General features: G+C 42.7%; 1 protein-coding gene across 10 annotated transcripts in view; it reads left to right on the top strand.

Annotated features, from left to right (window-relative positions):
- The window catches only part of Fmnl2 (formin like 2), a 270,315-nt gene that overhangs the window by 186,435 nt on the left and 64,625 nt on the right, over nt 1–19,255 (top strand). For all 10 annotated transcript variants that reach the window (XM_040745349.1, XM_040745348.1, XM_040745347.1 and 7 more), the window contains exons 5-6: nt 5,736–5,819; nt 9,526–9,678. In XM_040745349.1, coding sequence (XP_040601283.1) covers nt 5,736–5,819; nt 9,526–9,678 — 237 coding nt within the window. The remainder of the gene's footprint in view (nt 1–5,735; nt 5,820–9,525; nt 9,679–19,255) is intronic.

Genomic DNA, 19,255 nt, shown 5'->3' on the forward strand with positions numbered 1-19,255 from the left:
AGCTATAGCATTGGAGAAGAATTGGATTATGACTTATCCAAACCCCTGAAATTACTTGAAATGCTCTTGAAAAAGAACCAAGCATCATTACAACACACTGGCAAGCAATAGGAGTGGGCTGACGCCAAGGTGCCTCAGATGTCTGGACAACTGCTGTGATGGTGAGGGTGTGCTAGCTTTATTCCAAGGGACTGTGGTGTAGGTGGTTTATCTTAATATCATTGCCTATAATGATGGAAAGTTACTTTTCAGTCTGAATGCAAGGTCACAGACGTTCTAAAAGATGTTACTTCACTTGTGGGTGGTTAAGACAATAAGGCATGAAGAATGCAGCAGATTGGCCAGGGGTCGGGGGCGTGTGTAAGAAAAGAGAAGGCACCGAGGAACTTCTCAGTGAAGATCTTTTCTGCTGACTGTCAGGCTTTTGGTGGGCCAGTGATGGCTGGAGCTGGACCCAGTCAAAGAAGAAAGAGAGTGGCCAGCGCCCTCCTAAGACGTGTGCAAATTGTGCGTGTGTGCCTGTGTCCATCCTGTGATCATTTCACTCTTGAGTGGTGCTGCTTTGGGAATCGTCAGAGTCATGGCCATTTTGACATTTGTTGGGCACACTGATTGCATTATCTCACAGAAAAATGTTTGTGTTGTTGCTCTGGGCCACTGTTATGTATGTGGGAAGATCCCAGGTCAGCTGCTAATTATTTTATTCTACTCCATGCCAGTTAGAAGTGCTGATTTGTCTACATCTAAAGCTTATTTGTCCTTAGAATAGTTCCCACACTTTTTTTTTTTTGACATTCTGGACTCCTTTATTCAAGCTAAGTGTTTTGAACTTCAGTAATTGTTGTTGCTAATATGAATTGAACCTAGCAACTTTTACTGCATTAGAAACTAAACTTGACAAACTTTAAGTTTATTTAATAGGTAATATTTAGTAGCAAACTTTCAATATATAAACAATATAAACATAAACACAGCTGTGAATATTAGTGCATATAACATTTCATGAACTGTGACTATTTAACAAAACAACAAAAATTCCCTGTAAAGAATAGCTTAATTTATTTCCTCATAAAAATTCTCGAGACCCCTCTTTGGTATCTTTGTAATAGAAGGCAGCTGGATTTTCCTGACACTGCATTTAGCTCATTTTGATATTTACTTTTGTTTTGTGTAAATGAAGAACATTTGGAAAATTTGAGTTTTTAAGTGGCTTTTTCAGATAATTGTGGAGATTCTTCTGATATACATAAAATTCTCTGAGTGGAAATGTCCAGAAGTGCTAATAGCAGACTGTATTCTGTTAAAATCCACTGTGCTGTCTCATGCTCTGAGTGGATGTTTTTACCCATAGATCCTGTAGCATGATTGCTGAACTGACTGTTTGGAAAGTCAGCACACTGACACGATCTAGTCTTTCCAGCGTTGCTCTGCCCTTTCTAACATGCCATTCTATAGTTATTTTTTTTAAGAAATCACTTTGTTAATAATCACTGATGCCTTCAGGATACAGTTTTAATGATCATAAAGCTATCAAACTAATATAACGTTTCCTAAATTCATAATTTTTATTTAAACAGAAAATTTATCATTAGTGACAAATGACTGCCTGTTTTCTCCAAATCAATGGGCTAACCTCATGCATTTTTGAGGAAATGTCTTTCAAATACCCAAAATATTGTCATCATAGTTTTTAAGTCATTTTTACAAGTGAATTGGCAGTCCATTTAAAAAACAATGGCTCCTTTCTTGACCCTCTCAAGACAGCCCAGGTGCAGCAGATGTGTTTTATGTGGCTTCTGATTTGTCCCAGAGGGACTGAGAAAGTTGTGTACTTGAGCATGGAGCTTTAGTAAATTTACTGATGTCCTCCAGTGGGGATGCTTTTGTCCCTGTATCATTGCATAGAGTGAAGGATGTGATAAGCAGATCCATGTTTTGTTCTCAGCAGTTTTACCCTCTCTCTTTCACAGTGAAGCATGTCAGGGTCAGCAAAGGATGCTTGTTTGTTTTGTTTTGCTTAGATGCTGGCAGTTTTAGCCCAAGGCTTTGCATGTATCAAGTCCTAACACGTTTAGGAAAATAGATCAAGCCTAGAGATAAGCTGAGAGACCTTCAAGGACTCCTAGCGGTGATGCAGTACTACGAGTTGTTGTGAGCTGGGTTGCTGCAGTTCAGGAGTGGGCTTGACTCTGGGTAATGTTGACCTCTCTCTTGTTCCTGATTTTCAGCACCTTTCATTCCAGCTACCCACCCGACTGTGGGACTCTCTCTACAGGAGCCTGGCAAAGGGGTAACACTTGTCCTTTCTTTTGTGCCCTTGCCATTTTGCTTGACCTCGGCAGTTGTACACCGGGAGGGTTTTCAGGACTTTATTTTCTGTGTGAAGAAATTTGGCTGTAAGATTTTGGGAGGCGAGGAGAACAAAACTTTGAAACCACATGGTGAGCAGCCTGCATTTCAGTACTGATTTGTTTGCATTCGCACTTTACTTCTTTGGCTGCAGTCTCTCCCGATCCCCCCCCCCAGAACTTTTTCTCATTATCCCTGTCTCTCCAAGCTTCCAAGCATCTGATTTGGAATTTGCCTAAATTCAAATTTATAACATATGGTAATCACATTTGAATTTGCAAGGCCCTCAGAAAGTAATACATGCTGTCAGAGTCAGAAATAATTCTGTTTTCAAAAACTTATAATCACCCAATTTGAAACTGTTTGCCTATTGGCGGCATATAAAACAGTGTAGAGCATGCACGGAGAGAAGCGAGCCTTACAGATGTGACAGACTCACTGTATGATCAAATACATACGTTTACAACACGGAGTGCCCCTCCCCCCCCATTGTTTCTATTTATTTCTGTGTATTGGGGATGGGGCATGTATGGAGATTAGAAGGCAACATGTGGGAGGCAAGTGTTTCTTTCTTCTATTGTGTGTGTCCCAGGGATTGAGTTCAGGCCTGGAGGCAGAGTCCTTACCTGTTGAGCCAAGTCTCTGGCCCCCATACTCCTTTGCGTCCCTAAGTTTTGAGACATCCCTTTAACATCTCTACCCATCTTTTTTCCTTACTCTTGGCAGTTCATGGATGACCACTCTGGACTGTTCTCACCCATGCAGATGGGGGGGAGAAGGCTGATTCTCTTTACAGGTCATACCCATACTACAGTGTGACCTAACTACGTGCCCATCATTGATACCTGAGGCAAGGTAATTGGTGGTGAATGCCTGATGCTAGGTCTTTCCTAAGTTACTTAGTCATATTGGGGTGACATCAAACAACCAAGGAGGATCCAGCAACGTTAGGACCAGAATCTGTTTTGTGACGTTAAACCAGAGGCAAGTCATGCTATTATTGGGTTCCTGTCTCACTTTGAAATAATCTTTCTGGGGCTTTTGCTTATAGTTAGCAAGTGAGACGGCAATTGGAATGTTGAAGTAAAGAAACAAATTAAACCTTGTTCCTGCATCAGAATCTACTACACACATTATCATGCCGAATCAAAGGATGTATAGAACTGCTGTTCTTGGCTATTTCCTGTTACGTTGAGTTCAAGTTCCTCATATCTGGGACAGTTTTCCACCTGTGCAAGTTGTGGCTGACCTTCTTATCTAAATGAGATGGAGGTACCATGATGTCTTGGGGTGTCTGTGCTCCTTATGGAAGTGTGTACAGAAGAGTTGTCCTTCTGAACTACCCCTTTTTGAAAATCAATCAAACAAACAAACAAACAAACAAGTAAACAAACAATGAATATGCGAAACTGAGCCAGTCCTGAATAACCTGGAATTTAGTGGTTCTTTTTCATGTTAAAAAGACACCAATTGGAAAGATGACTCAACTGTTAAGAGCACTGCCTGCTCTTCCAGAGTACATGGGTTCTGTTCCCAGCATCCACATGGCAGCTCAGAACTGTCTATAACTCTAGTTCCAGGGGATCCTACACCCTCACACAAGGCACACATGCAGTCAAAACGCCGGGATCCTCATTAGTAGCAGCATCCCTGGCATTCACAGGGAGTGCTAGGTATTTCCTAGTCTTCTGCCACTTACAAGAAATAACCTTTTCCCTCCTGTTTTTAAGCTTCTATCATCATTTAAAGAGTCTTCAGTTGCCAGGCAGTGGGGTACACCTTTAATCACATACTCAGGAGACAGCGGCAGGCGGATCTCTGTGAGTTGGAGACCAGCCTGGTCTATAGAGTCAGTTCCAGGATAGCCGGGTATACAAAGAGAAAACCCTGTTCTTGAAAAACAAAAGTTCACTGTCTCTGGAGACTTTGTTGCACAGGGAGTTGTTAAATAAAGTATCTAGAAGTGGATGTGGTGATATCCTATGTGTTACTACTGTTATGGAATGTTCTGCCTCCAACAGTACACAATCCTGTGAGCTGTGTTTAGATCTACTAACAAAGCCACTCTGTGAGACCCAACAGATGGATTTTCTTTGCCACCCCAGGCTCCTCTTAAATGTTTACACACAGCTATGGTTAAATGTGTGCCTTTGGTGGTGGCTGTCTGAAGTACTTGGAAGAAGATTGTAAGTCAGGGTGTCCAATTTCTCACCTTCCTGACTCCTTATACTTCCTGTATACCTGTATATCAAGATGAAAGGGCCAGAAAAGAGGAGACAGGAGAAAAAGTTAAAAAAAAAACAGAAAACAAAACTATCGTGCAAACAAACAAGGGGTTTGGAGTCTACTCGATTTTTCTTGTAGCACAAGCCTCTTCAACACATGGGCCATTTTTCTGCTGCTGTCTTCATAGCTAGCAAGCATGGCTACCCCAATGGTCGTGCTGCATCCTTTGGCAGGCAACCTTTCACACAGAGGGACACAACCACTTTGAGCTGCAGTGTATGGCTATGATGCTTGTGTTATTGCAGTGATCTTTGTACCCATCAGTGGGTGGAACTTCTCACTGAGTGAAGGTGCTTCTGATACCCGAAGTCTCTGACAAGGAATGCATTGGGAAGAAATGTGTGAAATCAGGTGACAGGGTTTTATTATCCTCAGGCCTTGAAATGCTGATTTGTCGCTTTGTCCATTGGAATCATTGTGTGAGTGTTCCTGGTGAACTGGTACACAGTACTCAAATACAAGCTAAGGAGGATGGCTTAAGAAGGGATGGTTAAAACTGTTGGTCACGTGCTAGTCCTGCCGATGCTCTGTGGAATCTGCAGTCTTCTTAAGGCTTTCATACTCGTGGAAAAAATTAAGCAGGCCATTATCCCTATTGAATTTCCAGAGGCTCATAAGCATTGGCCTCTCGTTGGTGGTTTAGTGGTTTCTTCACTGGGTGTGCCAAGAGGGATTGAGCATGGAATTGAAGTCATGCCTCCATCTCGGTGGCTATGGCACCATGTCCCCAGTCTGCCGTACTCTTTAGTCTTGGCTCTTTCAGCAACCAGGCTAGGGATCGTTATGGTTGAGAGTACATTAGCACAAATTCCTTTTCTTAGAAACCTTTTAGAAATCGGTCATCCTGACTCTTCAAACAGTCAAACACAAGGATGACATACAAGTACTTTTTACTCCTTATTTTTACACAGTAACGTATGGTTTTCATACCCCATCCACAAGCGCCTAATTCCTGTAAAAGTAGTCAAGGTCATGTTCTGTATTTCCTTTCAGACTTTGGATGTCTCAAGGTAAAAACCAGAACTACCCACCATGTCCTTTCCATATGTCCATAGACCATATGATCAATGTCACCAACAATTCTTTTTTTCCTTCCCCAGATGGGTCAGAGAGTTTTTGAATGAAGAAAACAAAGGCCTCGATGTTCTTGTGGAGTATCTATCCTTTGCACAGTATGCAGTCACGTAAGTAAAACTTAACTTGTTTGCACATCAGTTTCACATGGTCCCAGAAGATGTAGCCCAGTGGTAAAATCACATACTTCACCAAAGGCAGAAACCCATAAGCAGATAGGGGGAAAGTTTAAAGAGATTTATGTCTGATTTAAAAAAATTTTTTTAGCTAAAAGCAAATCACATAATTGGTATTAGAAGTGTCTTTAAGGCAAAAATTAAACAGGCAATTAAAAATCACATTGAGCTGGGCATTGGTGGCGCACGCCTTTAATCCCAGCACTTGGGAGGCAGAGGCAGGCGGATCTCTGTGAGTTCGAGGCCAGCCTGGTCTACAAGAGCTAGTTCCAGGACAGCCTCCAAAGCCACAGAGAAACCCTGTCTCGAAACCCCCCCCCAAAAAAAAATCACATTGAAGACCTTCTAGCTATCCTAGGGGTCAAACTTAGGACCTGGCCTTGCTGCTGAGCTGTATCTACAGTGAGAAAGAATCACTATCCTGAGGGCTTAAATTACATGAGTCTATATGGTAGAACACTAGAATGTCCTTTCACTTTTTATTAAATTTTGATAAGCTGGGGATTGAAGCAGGGACTGACCCTTACACAAGGTAAACCTGTATTCTACCACTGACCCACACCCAACCCTGTGATACAGCTGGGGTGTAGGTCAATAGTAAAGCATTTGCCTATCTTGTGTGAGTCTATGAGTTCTATCCCAGCACTGCGGGGGAAATGATATAGGCGTGTTTTTGTCTGTTTTGGAAATGAACAGATAAGGATGCAGTTCTAGATGCCAACATAGTGGCCCAGTAGGAAGGAACACTGTTGTTCCCTTTTTTTTTTTTTTTTTTTGGTTTTACGAGACAGGGTTTCTCTGTATTTTTTTTGGAGGCTGTCGGTCCAGCCTGGCCTCGAACTCACAGAGATCCGCCTGCCTCTGCCTCCCGAGTGCTGGGATTAAAGGCGTGCGCCACCATCGCCCGGCTCCTGTTCCCTTTTTTTTAATTGTCCATATATTTGTAGTCTTTGGTGTTCTGTAGCACGGCAGGGAAAAATTAAGTTGCTTAGCTGTATTATACCACACAGTTCCATTTTCATGACTCCTGGAATGGTTTATAACAGGGCTGCAAAGTGTACATTTGAATGAGACATTCTCTTTTCAACATTTCTCCTTTAATCAGGAAATAGTCCAAAACCCACAGATAGTCTCACATGTGCAGAGTGAGGCAGGAATGATGCTGTGTTTTTAATTAGACAGCGATGATGCTTCGACTCAGGTGCTGTTTGTTTTTCTCCTTTGTGTGTGTGTGTGTAGAGAGAGAGAGAGAGAGAGAGAGAGAGAGAGAGAGAGAGAGAGAGAGAGAGAGAGAGAGAGAGGGAGAGGGAGAGGTGGGGGCTATATACAAGTATACAAGGCTAGCTTTAAACTTGTGGTAATCTTCCTACCTCCACTTTCTGAATGCATTCCACTCTGTTTTTTTCTAAAGGCAGACATACTTAGTTTGATTTTATATATGTGTGTGCATGTGCATGTGCGTGTGTGCGTGTGTGTGTGTGTGTGTGTACACATACGTGTTCTATCTGTTTTCCAGAAGAGGGCATTGAGTCCTTTGGAATTGGAGTTACAGATAGTTGTGAGCTGTTTTGTGAGTATAGGAAAGTAAGGTCCTCTCGAAGAACATCAGGAGCTCTTAAACAATGAGCGCTCTCCCCAACCCTTCTGTTCTTTTTTTTTTTTTTCTTAACAGTAACTACTTATTTTTATTATTTCCTCACTCCAAAGAGTTTGACTGTCTGGTTGGGTAGTTTCTCTTATCTCCACCCCTTCACCCAATGCTTATGAAGACCTACAGTTATTCTTATCCTACAGATTCATGGTTATTAACCAAATCTGGTATGATGGTTTCTCATATAGTATAAGAAATTGTTTTCTGAAATATAATTCATAGTGTTCATGCCATATTCCATCAAAAGGATATTTCTTAACCTATTTCTGCTACTTTAAGTCTGATAATCCCATGATGCATTATATATTATAACAAAAAGAATATTCCCTCTTGCAAATTTTAAAATCTGTACAAACATTTATAGTATTTAAGGATGACTAAGAAAAATCAGGAATAAAGGGAAAAGAAACAACATCATAATTGTTTACTATAGATAACGAATCCTTTACTTACTTGACAGTAGGACTTGGAAGCCAGATTTATCAAATATGCCCTCATGTCAGACCAGTGAAGGCAAGTCTGTGACACTGTGCAGGAATTCTGCAGTCTATAGTGTAAGGCAATAACCAGCTGAACACCTGGAGTCAGTGTGTGTTACCTGTTCTTGAGCCTTTGAGTGTGTTTGGGGGCATTAGCTTTAAGTTCTTTGTGTATTGGGTTTAGTTTTATTTTGCTTTATGTAGATGATAAGTTAAATAATTTGCCTTTGATTTTGAAATTTTTTAATATACCCTGGCATTAGTAATTCTCCGGCCCATGGAATGTGACACAGCAGGTTCTGACTCTGAAATAGCAGTGCCTACCAGTTCGCTAAAGTGTGTGTTTCTTGCATTTTGGTCCTGTGCAGGTGGGAAGGAATGAGAGGAACGTGTGACATGAGCTCTGCTGAGTGACTTGTGACATGTCTATACCGCGAATGCTCGTCATATGTCCTTCAAAGTCCTTTCCACCTCAGTAAGAGGCTTCCATGTTAGCACCTCAGGTTTTCTTAGACTACCCCATTCTGTCTCTCTCCTCTTCAGCATTACTCCTGCATCCAAGGTCACAACAGAAAGGTCTGTCTTCAGCCCCCTGTGCTGACTCTCTGCGCCTGTCCCTGCAATGTGATTAACCTGAAAAGTTAGAGAATATCCCCTAGTTTTTAGGTGGCCAGTCTGATGGCTTTCTTCCCCCTTCTGGCAGTCATGCTTTAGAAGCATCTGTAGATGATTTTCAGCATACATTATTTTCTCTTCAAGATCTTTTACAGTCTTTCAGAGACTATTAACTGTAGCTGCTGTCTGTTTGCTCTGCTGTATGATCGGGTAGAAACACGGCAGTATTCTTATGAAAAAGCAGAGTAGCTCACTGCATGAGCAAGGAAATGCGTGGGGCACAAAGGCCTGCTTGTTTAAAGACTAGGTTCCCAAGGCTACACGGGAATGAGCAACTCAACTTGCCACTTATTCCAACATGGTTAACATGAGTAATAACCTCAAAAAATGTCAGAGGAACAACAGCCTTCCTTTAAAGAGCACCGCATTGGGGAGAGAATCCAAAATCAAAGCAAACGCATGGCCTCACTAGTAATGCATCACATATGGTTGGAAAAGTACTTGCTAACACACTAGGAGAAAATGCCCAGCGAGGAATTGATGAGTAGGAATGAATTGTTAAAGCAAAATGAAGACATCTGTGAGATCTCTTTCCTCTTTCTAGCCTTAGCAGTGGTAGTAATTGGTAAGCCAGCAAGTAAGATGCAAGCAATGTACAACCACCCAATTTTAGCTGTTTGTTATTAATGATTCTCTTGCCAGACCCTGTGTTTGCAATCCTCATGTTTTCCAAGCTAACACCGGGACCACAGAGATTGTTTTGCATTTCCTTTGGCTGTAACGACTTCTCGTATCATGGTGAAGACACACTTAAGGAGTAGCAGGGTGTGTATGTCCACGTCTGTGTCTGAAAGTTAGTTTCTAAGTTTTGAGTAGCATTCCTTTTTTGTTTTAGTTTTGACTTTGAAAGTGTGGAAAGTACCGTGGAGAATACGGCGGACAAATCAAAGCCCTGGAGTAGGTCCATCGAGGACCTGCACAGAGGGAACAACCTGCCCTCACCTGTGGGCAACAGTGTGTCCCGCTCTGGAAGACATTCTGCACTTCGGTAAGTGCCTTAACTGAGATACTTTGGCACTGCAGGGGACTCCCTCCCTCTTCTGATCCTGGGCGGACCTCCTTGTGCCTTTCTGCATGGCTTTCTTCTCAAGTGAATCTGATCAGCAATTTCGTAGGTGTTCCTGGCCTGTTCCCTTGGCTTGTACTCTATAACTTTACATACACTTCCTAGAAACACCATGTTGTGGTTCAGCATAGAAGGTGAGACGCTTGTGACAAATAACATAGTGAAATAGTCTCTAGCAGGTAAGTCCTTAACCTGGATGGATGTTAATGTAGCGACCTCAATACTACCTGCAGGGAAGAGGCTGCACTGTACAGTGTGAGCATCTAAGGAGCCCTGTAGCTCTGCATCTGTTTGTGCTGCCCTCTCCTTCCACAGGCGGGTAAGGTGTGTGCCCGTGCAGGGTGTGTCCTTACTCATAAGTCACAGTGTTTAGAAAGATAGATTCTTATAACGAAGTGCCACTAGGCATGTTCCTTTGATCAGGTACTCCTCGTGTCAGCTTGGCATTTTCTGGTAATGACCCCATCTTACAGTTGATGCTGAAATGCCAGGTTGCTACAGGAGGATGCCTGTATCTCCGATGGGTGTAATCTCATGCTGTTCTTTCAGGCAGACCTGTAATCACCCACCAAGTGGAGAACTGGCTTTTATAATTTTCAAAGCACTGTGCTTAGAGCTAACTGGTAAGGAAGTCACCACTCCTGCTAATAAAGATAGAAATTATGTCTAAATCAAGTTGTTGAAGGTTTCTTAGACCTATGACTTGAATAAAGACTTGTGTGGTTAAAGTCTTCATTCCCAAGTGCTGCTTGCTTTTGGTACCTTACTAAAACATTCTCACGTATTTCTGACATGACCTGGCAGGGCAATGTCACCTGAATGTTTCGGTTCTCCAAGGGTTTTGGGTCACAGAGTGTATTATGTCAGCTTACAGCCAATCCGTGTGTGGTTTCCAGGCATTGCATGCTTGGTTGCCTATTAATTACCTTTTCCTCTTTTGACTTGGGTTTTAGTCATAGGATGTTTAAGGAAATATCCTTCTCTGTAATGAGGATCAGTTTTGCTGATGTTTCACTGTGAGGTCTCCAATAAACCATTTAGATTTTCCTTGTTAGCAAATGCCAAAAATGGTGATGGATTTAGGATAAATTGATTCAGAAACAACAAGGGGCAATATTCCATTTCACTTCCTGGTGTTTGCAGTGGGACAGTGACTGCTAGCGTGTGTCAACTTCACATGTGGGCATTGCAATATATGTACTTATTTAGAGGCTAAGGCTAAGTGTAAAGGAAACATTCTGTAAGCATCGATAGGCAAAAGGTGCTTTCCACTACTTGACTATAATTACACATAAGGGGATTAGTTTACATGGTACAATTTAATTTTTTTAAATCTTTGTTTACTTAGGAGGTATATATCGTTTCAGCTGTCAGTTTAACACAGGTTAATTTTCCTAAGTAACTCATTGCATGCTCTGGACCTTAGAAGGCAGGGCCCAGGGATATCAAGACTAGCCTGAAGACTAGCAAACCGCCCTCACGTTCTTCCATTTTGTCCTTCAACAGTTTGAGCGCCCAAGGAAGGGGACACTTGAATTTCATCAGAGAGTCTACACGGTGGTGACTTGCATTCCACTTACTGATTCGAATCCTATTGTTTGTTTATTCGTTCATAATTATTGGTTCTAAGCAATGTGTGTCAATGGTAGTTTGTGATTGAACAGCCGTCGGAGCACAGCTGTCTGATACATGTTACTTTCATATACCCAAGGATGGCTTCCATTTTTTCTCTCTTCCTCCTCCTCGTCCCCTTCTTCCTCTGCTCTCAGCACTCCTTCAGTTTCTGGTTTCCACTTTATCGCCTTCTTTCTCACTCTTCCCTCTCATGTCTGATTGTCTTGTCTTCTCTGTCCTTTCTTGTTCCGCGGTCTCTTGTTCTGGTTTCACCCGTCTCTCACGTCATCACCAGGTTGGCTTCCCTGCCCAGGTCTCTTCAGCTCCAGTGCCACCCCAGCTGCTTCTCCTTCTGCTGCCTCGTGAGCAGCTTTAGCTTACACACTGACGATGAGGCTTCCAACCGGAGCATCTCCTGAGTCGCTAGCGAAAACTCCCGGGAGAGCTGCCAGTGCGAGGCGGACTGGTCATATGACCGTTCTCCATGTTCTGATATGGTAGCCTTTGTGTCACCCTGCTGCCTTGTACCCATGAAGCACTGTCTTATCGTGTTATAGCTCCTCATCTTAAGAACCAGATCCTTGCAGTAGAGTGCATTTTTTTTATTAATGTCAAAATGCTTCTGAAAGTACTATTGTGTTTACTGGTAGTCTTGCTTAGTGAGTCAATGTCTTTGTGCCAAATACAGACTTGTTTCCTCTGCCTCATCTCCAGATAGTTCCGTGGATAGCTACATACTCTTAGTATCCCTTGCCAAAAAGAATAGGTGACACTTGGGAAAAACAAAACAGAGATTTCAGGAAATGTTAACACATTTTATAAATAACGTTTGATTAAAGAAAAAAAATACCCCGTTATTAAATACAAGGTCTGAACAGAATTCTAATGCTAGCACAGTTTCCTTCTTGAATTCCAACCTGATATTTTTAAACTACTTCATACTGCTGGCAAAGCACCTCATGATACAGCACACACACACCCTGACTTGTACCTATGGCCGCCTTCTAAATTGTCATACACTTGGCCGGAGGAGAAGCGTTGATGCCAATGCAGCAGACACCTTGGCTTGTGTGTTCTCCAGCACATGGCCTGTCTCCGGTTGAGAGTGGTTCCAGCAGTGTGTCTGCAGATCCGGCGTCATTAACTGCTGGAGCCCTGCACGTCTGTGCACCTCAGGGCTTGAGGAAAGGAATGGAGAACTAACTTGGACCTGGAAAACGGGTCAGGTTTCAACTGGGTCTGTTGGTGATGGGTGGAGTTGTTCCTCAGGGTAAGAAAAGGCCACACAGACGTGAGGCGGAAAGGCATGAGGTGAGTAGAAGCTTGCAGCAAGGTTCAGGCATGTTTGAGAAAGGAGGAGGAGTCTGTCCTTTCAGGGACAAACCATGCAGTGTGACAGATGTGGTTCTAGCACAGAGAAAGGTTGCAGAGTTCAAAGGTGATCCACATTCCTTTTAGGTTATTAACCACTAACCAACATTTCCTCTGAAATGAATATTCTGCCTCAAGGAGATGTCCCTGTTTCCCCTCAGGCTTCTGTTTCTGTGGAACAGCATTCTCTAAGTAGTTAACAATCTGACAGATTATACCTGCTGCCGATGGACCAGTGATGAGCTGAGTGTAAGCTTAGCTTATGAGTTACACTTCTGAAACAGCCATCCCATTGCTCACTTTGCTCGAAAAGGAATGTAAAGCACAGGCTCAGATAGCATCTCCACGAATTTTACTAAGGAGAAAGTTTTCCCTAAATGAGCATGGTGTGCTGAGCACTGTGCTGAGAGCGTCCTGTTGGCAGCGTCACCAGTGTCACCTCTGCCTGTGATCAATGAAGGAGGAAGGGTTGGCGGTGAGGTGGTCTGACCCAAACTTCCCACTGTGCTGTCCTACCTCTTTATTCATAGGGAGTGCTTTTTTTTTCTTCTTCTTCTTCCTGGTAAATGTCCTGTTTGCTTACCAGTGTGCAAAGAAGCTGTTTGTGATCCTTCTCAGACAGCTTGTCACCCTAGAGCCACATGGCCTAGAGGAGATGTGCAGCATGCACTGGGCTGTTCCATAGTACTCGGAAAGAGAGCATCAACTCAGCACCATTCTTTCTATAAAACAAGATTATCTAACAGTTAAGTTTTCTTTTAATTTCAACAAGTAGCATTTTATTTTCAATTAGAGTTTGTTGTGGGGGAAATTGCCACATTTTTAGCTTCAACTATTACAGTCTCAGTTTCTCTGTGTTGTGTGTCTCTCTGTTTGTGTCGGCTTCTGTCTCTCTCTCATACACACACACACACACACACACACACACACACACACACACACACACACACACTTGAACTCAGTTGCTTATTTCTATTATTTCTATCTTACAGAAGGAGAGATTGTCCCCTGAAGTGCTCATCCTCCTCTCTTCCTCTCCTCCTCTTTACCCCCACCCACATTCTAGACCATCGTTCTGATTTTGTGGTTTTCTTTATTGAGTTGTCACCTGAATTTTATTCTGTTCTTGTGTCTTCTCCTTCTTACCATTTGCTTAAAGTTTCCACCTGAAAGGTTATTTAGTGAAGAACTGGACTTACTGTTGTCCTAAAGGACCACTTAAATGCGGAACATTACCAAGAAAAATACTTTTCAAACCTTGAATTTTATCTGTCACTAAATGAGGTGGCAGATGGTGACTGAAATTTTTCGTCATGTGATTTAGAGAGGGAAAGAAACCACTGTAAGTGAGTTGAGAGAGTACCCACCTTGTCACTGCTGTGCTGTGTGGCCCATTTGATAAATGGTCCAATAAATTAAGAAGACTGGCATGAGTAGTCTAAAACCTGTGTCGTATTTGAAGGCCAGGTTGTGCTTGTCAGTGTGGTTTATTGAAAGCTTATGAGAATGGGGGTAGTTTAGGATGGCATACTTTGGCTTCAGGGTCTCAAGAGTGAGAGGGTGTCCTCGGATACTCTTCACGGGGCTGTGCGCTGCTTACCTAGCTGGCCCATAACAAATGCCTTCAAAGGAAACACGACGGGAAGTCAGACATTGCAGGTTAACAAAGATGTGCCATTCATATCCTGAGCTGACACCTTCCTTTCACTCACGTTGTAAGGCAATTCCAGCTGTTATCTGGATCTCCAGTGGAAACATAAAACATGCGGAACATTCCAGTCCTTATTAAAAACAATCAACATTTCCGTTTCTCCCTTCTTCCCTCCCTCCTTGTCTCCATCTCCAACTCTCTTTCCCTGCCTCCCTTCTCTACACTTTGAACTGTCTTTGTGGAACTATTTCAGCTTTGTTTCTCTTGGCTTTGGGGCCAGTTAGCAATGTGCTTGGCTCATTTTTAAACATCATATATTTTATGTTTAATTGATTTAAAAAATGCCCTAGTGATGTCATGTCTAAAGGGTAAGAGAGGAAACCTAAAACCCCAAATTTTGGTTAAAGTGTTATTAGCCCAGACTCAGACCTTGGAATGGCTGTTAGTCTAGTCCTGCCAAACGATGTGACATCCTAGTGGGAGACTGCATTCCTGTTTGGTTGAAGCTTTAGCTTCCAAGACAGTTCCAATTCCTGCACTTATAGGAAGGTACTTGTTTGATATCTAAGGCTGAAAGTGCCTTTGCCATAGTAAAATTATATACTTTTCCCCTTCCTCTGGCCAATAGGACCTGGACTTAAGAATCCCAGAGTTGTTGACAATGAAACTGCGGAGAATGTTTTCAAAAAAATCTTTCTCCAGACTTTAGGACATCCAGGTTCAGGAGTCATCTAACATTCTAGCTTGTATTCAATCTTTAAACAATGGTTGTACAGAAGAAAGGCAAATTTTATACGACACACAAACTAATTTTTACATATGTGCGCTTAGTCAAACTGAGGGACCCGAACATGCTGAACAGTCCTCTGGAGCAGCTTGCTGTGTATACAGATAAAATGTGTGCTGTTGTGACAATAGCTGGGTTTTGATTTACCTGAAGACATCACTGGGTGAACAGTGGCCTCGACTCTTAGTGTTTATTGAATAATTTGTAAATACAGCTGTCTGAGCAAAGGCGGTATCTGCCATTGAGCTTTGTCTTTGGAGTGGAGGCTTTCTCTTGTACTCAGGGTCATCATAGACATGCTACTTGTTGCTTATTTTCAAGTTCATTACCTACTGTGATTTTTTTTTTTACTATGCGTATATTCCTAACCACAGGAACCAGCTGTGCAGGTTGAGGTGCTTGCTAGGTGCCCTTTCCAGATTCATTGTCATGAGTGAAGTAGGTGGTGCAGATGGTGAGAATCACTGTAGTACTTAACAATACACATTCTGCATTGGTCTTGCAAAGTATATTTATAAGTACTACTTAGTTTTTATGTCTCCTGCCCATGTTAGCATTGCTGTAGAGCTTCTCACACATATGTAACTACTGATGCTTGGTAAGATATGTATGCAATGGATGCAGGTGTCAGAAATGAAGTTTAAACTTTATTGTTGTGTGCATGTTTGGTGTGTGTGTGTAGGCCAGAAGACAACTTTGTGACAGTGTTTCATTTTCTCTTGAATTCTGAGGAATTTAGCTCAAGTTGTCAGGTGTGTGTAGCTTTATTGCTGGCCCAGTTTTCTATGTGTGTATGGTTTTGTTAAGAGGCAGGGTTTTGTGTAGCCCAGGATACACTGAATTCTGAATCCTCCTGACTCTGCTTTCCTTCTGCTGTGATTATGACTCCAAGCCCCATACCCACCTTCTGTTTGGTTCTGATCTTGAGTCAGTTTTATAATAATTTGTTTCTGTATTTGTGTACGCTTGTCTGTGAATTCTTACTGGCAGCTTTCCCAAAACAGAAGTTCCTCTTCATTGCTGGGGTAGTTTCTACAGTTGTAGTTCAGTGCTTGGGAAGATAGCAAAACAGTCCTCAAAAGTGATGCGTGAGAAACGTGATATTTTTCTCTATAGAATTATCTCTAACCTTTCCTGTGTTTCCACACAAATGGCAGGAGCTCCAAGAAAGTGGCCAGGCTGTTCTCCTTCTGGGGTACTTGTAGTTTGCACATGGGCATCTTGAGGCTGAAAGGCTGTCAGAGTGGCAGCAGATACTCCCCTCGTGGTCCAGGGTATGTGGTGTCTTGTGCCTTGCTGTTCCCAGTTTGTATGTCTCAGGACTGCATCCTACTCCCGCAGACTAAATACTTGGTTATACTTCAGCACAGACAGATGGACGGACAGACAGGCAGACAGACAGACAGACAGACAGACAGTGGTGTCTAAACGCCTGTTGCACAAAGCCCACGAAGATGCTCCTCCCAGAGAAAGGCAAAAGTGCACAGAACGAAGCTTTTCAGAATGCCCAAAGTAAAAATTTGAGCAATCTGGGAAACCGCTGTGCACAGAACGACAATGGAGCCTCTGTTCAGGAAGTTTTGTGCCATTTTACCCTGCCAGACTCCCATGCCTCCCTCCCTTCTCCCACTGCAGCTTGGCAGTCTCCTGAGGGGACAAAATAGACCAGGAGATGCTCCCTTCCCCATTGTCTCTGCTAAGTTCAGGCTGTGTACTGGTAAGAAGAGAAGCCGCAGTATAACAACTTCTCACAGAAACTGATTTCAAATGCCATGGAGGGGCATATACGCCACTAACTGTTGGCAGAGGCGTATTACATATTATACGTAATTGCATATTGCATATACCACATAAAGCTCATTTGCCTGGTTACGCACGGGAGGCCATGGCTGATCTGATGTCTCATCGTGTTGGGGTGTTTTGTAAATAACTGCCGTGAATTGGGGGATACTCTCCAAGTGAGTTCTGCTCAGATCTCTGAAGTTTCATGGTACCTTCAGGAGCACAGTACCCTAGCAGTCAGTTTCACTGTAGATATTTCTATAGCATAATTAGCAAGATGAAATAGTGGTTTACCACAGCAGCACACAGGCCTCTTCCCCAGCTGCCCACTTAATCTCTAAACTCAGTCTGTGTGAGGTTTATTCTTATGAGCAATATAAGATCAATGCTACTTGTGTGAGAGGGTAGCTCAGCTTGGAAGGCCATGACTTGGAACCAGAGGTAGGTTGGACTATCTGTTCTTCCAAAGACAGTATTGAATTGCATTGTACTGCCATGATTACAGTATAGCCCATGATTACAATATAGCATAACTTGGTTGTTATGACTGGTTTCTTATAAATTGGCCTCTGTTTCTACCCCTCCCCGATCCATTTATTTTTTTAAACACTATTTTATTATATATTTAAATTAGAAACAAGCTTGCTTCCCATGTCAATCCCAGTTACCTCTCTCTCTCCTCCATGCCTACTCCCCTACCACTAGCTCCCCAAGCCCCCCACCCAATCCCCACTCCATTCCCCAGGGAGGGTAAGGCCCTACATGGGGGATCTCTAGAGTCTGTCATTTTGTTCCGGGGAGGGCCCAAGCCCTCCCACAAGTGTCCAGATTGAGAGAGCATCCCTCATTGTAGGATGGGCACCCAAAGTCCATTTGTGTGCCAAAGATAAATACTGACCTACTACCCAAAGCCCCATAGATTACCTAGGTCTCCTCACTGAGACCACATTCAGGGGGTCTGGATCAGTCCCATGCTGGCCTCTCAGTCACCAGTCTGGGGTCCATGAGCTCCCCCTTGTTCAGGTCAGCTGTTTCTGTGGGTTTCACCAGCCTGGTCTTGACCCCTTTGCTCATCACTCCTCCCTCTCTGTCACTGGGTTCCAGGAGTTCAGTTCAGTGTTTAGCTGTGGGTGTCTGCCTCTGCTTCTGTCTGTCACTGGATGGAGGCCCTTTATTTTTTTAATGAGGTAGGGTGTTGATATAAAACCAAAGCTAACTTTGGAAACGCTGTTCTCTTGCCTCGGTTTCCTGAGATTATGTGTGTGCCACTGTGCCTGCTGCTGTTTGAAAATTTAGTGAATCAATATGAATCATACATTTGGCAATTTCTTGATACTAATCAATTACTTTTATTCTTCCTCTGGGTAAACTGTTACTCTATTGCACCTTATTGACTGCCAGGTTGATATTTCAATGCCAGGAATAAGTTTTTAACTGAGGTTTTTTCCCCCTCAATATATGTTTTTATTTAAATTAGAAACACGAATGCTTTATATGTCAATCCCAGCTCCCTCTCCCACCCCTCCTCCCTTGTCCCTCCACCAGCCCCCAACCCCATCCCCACATTATTCCCCAGGAGAGGGTGAGGCCCTCCTTGGGGGGAATCTCCAAAGTCTGTCATTTCATGCTAAGCAAGTACTCTACCACTGAGCTATATTCCCATACCTCTTTAAATATTAATTATATGCCATAATAGACATATTTTAAAAGTTGATTCAGAAAAATGTATTTCAGGTTCTTCCTTGCTCCTACCTGTCACAGTTACTTGGTGTATAGTAGTGTAGAACGTCAGTGTAGACTGAGATGATCATATGTACTTAGGTCAGCTTGACTGTGAGGCGATTCTCTGAACTGACCCAGTTTCTGTTGGACCTCCAGGAAGTGTCAGCAGTCATATACACTTACTGGAGTTATGGCAAAGTAACATGATTGTAAATTGTACTGTACACACTGAAATTGGCCTTGCAGTTCCAAATAGAAATAAGGCATTGTGGAGGAGTTGGTAAGGACAGTAACTTATTCCCATCATTTAAAGTAGTTACAGTTGCAGCTTGATAGAGGTTGGGGTCCTGGGTTGACAAAGTTCATCATTCAGCGAGAGGTGGTGTCTGCGCAGCCTAACCATGTAGGGTCCTGGGTTACTAAATTGATTCCTATGCTTGCTTTCCTCACATGTATGGAAACCATCTTTCAAATGTAAAATAATTTTTTAAAAAATTATCTTACAAAGTAACAGGTTTCCTTATGGCTTTGTCATACATCCTGACTCTGGATTGATGCCTACCCCCTCTTAT

This window comes from Mesocricetus auratus, unplaced genomic scaffold, assembly GCF_017639785.1.
Source record: "Mesocricetus auratus isolate SY011 unplaced genomic scaffold, BCM_Maur_2.0 Super-Scaffold_100004, whole genome shotgun sequence".
NCBI classification, from domain to species: Eukaryota; Metazoa; Chordata; class Mammalia; order Rodentia; family Cricetidae; genus Mesocricetus; species Mesocricetus auratus.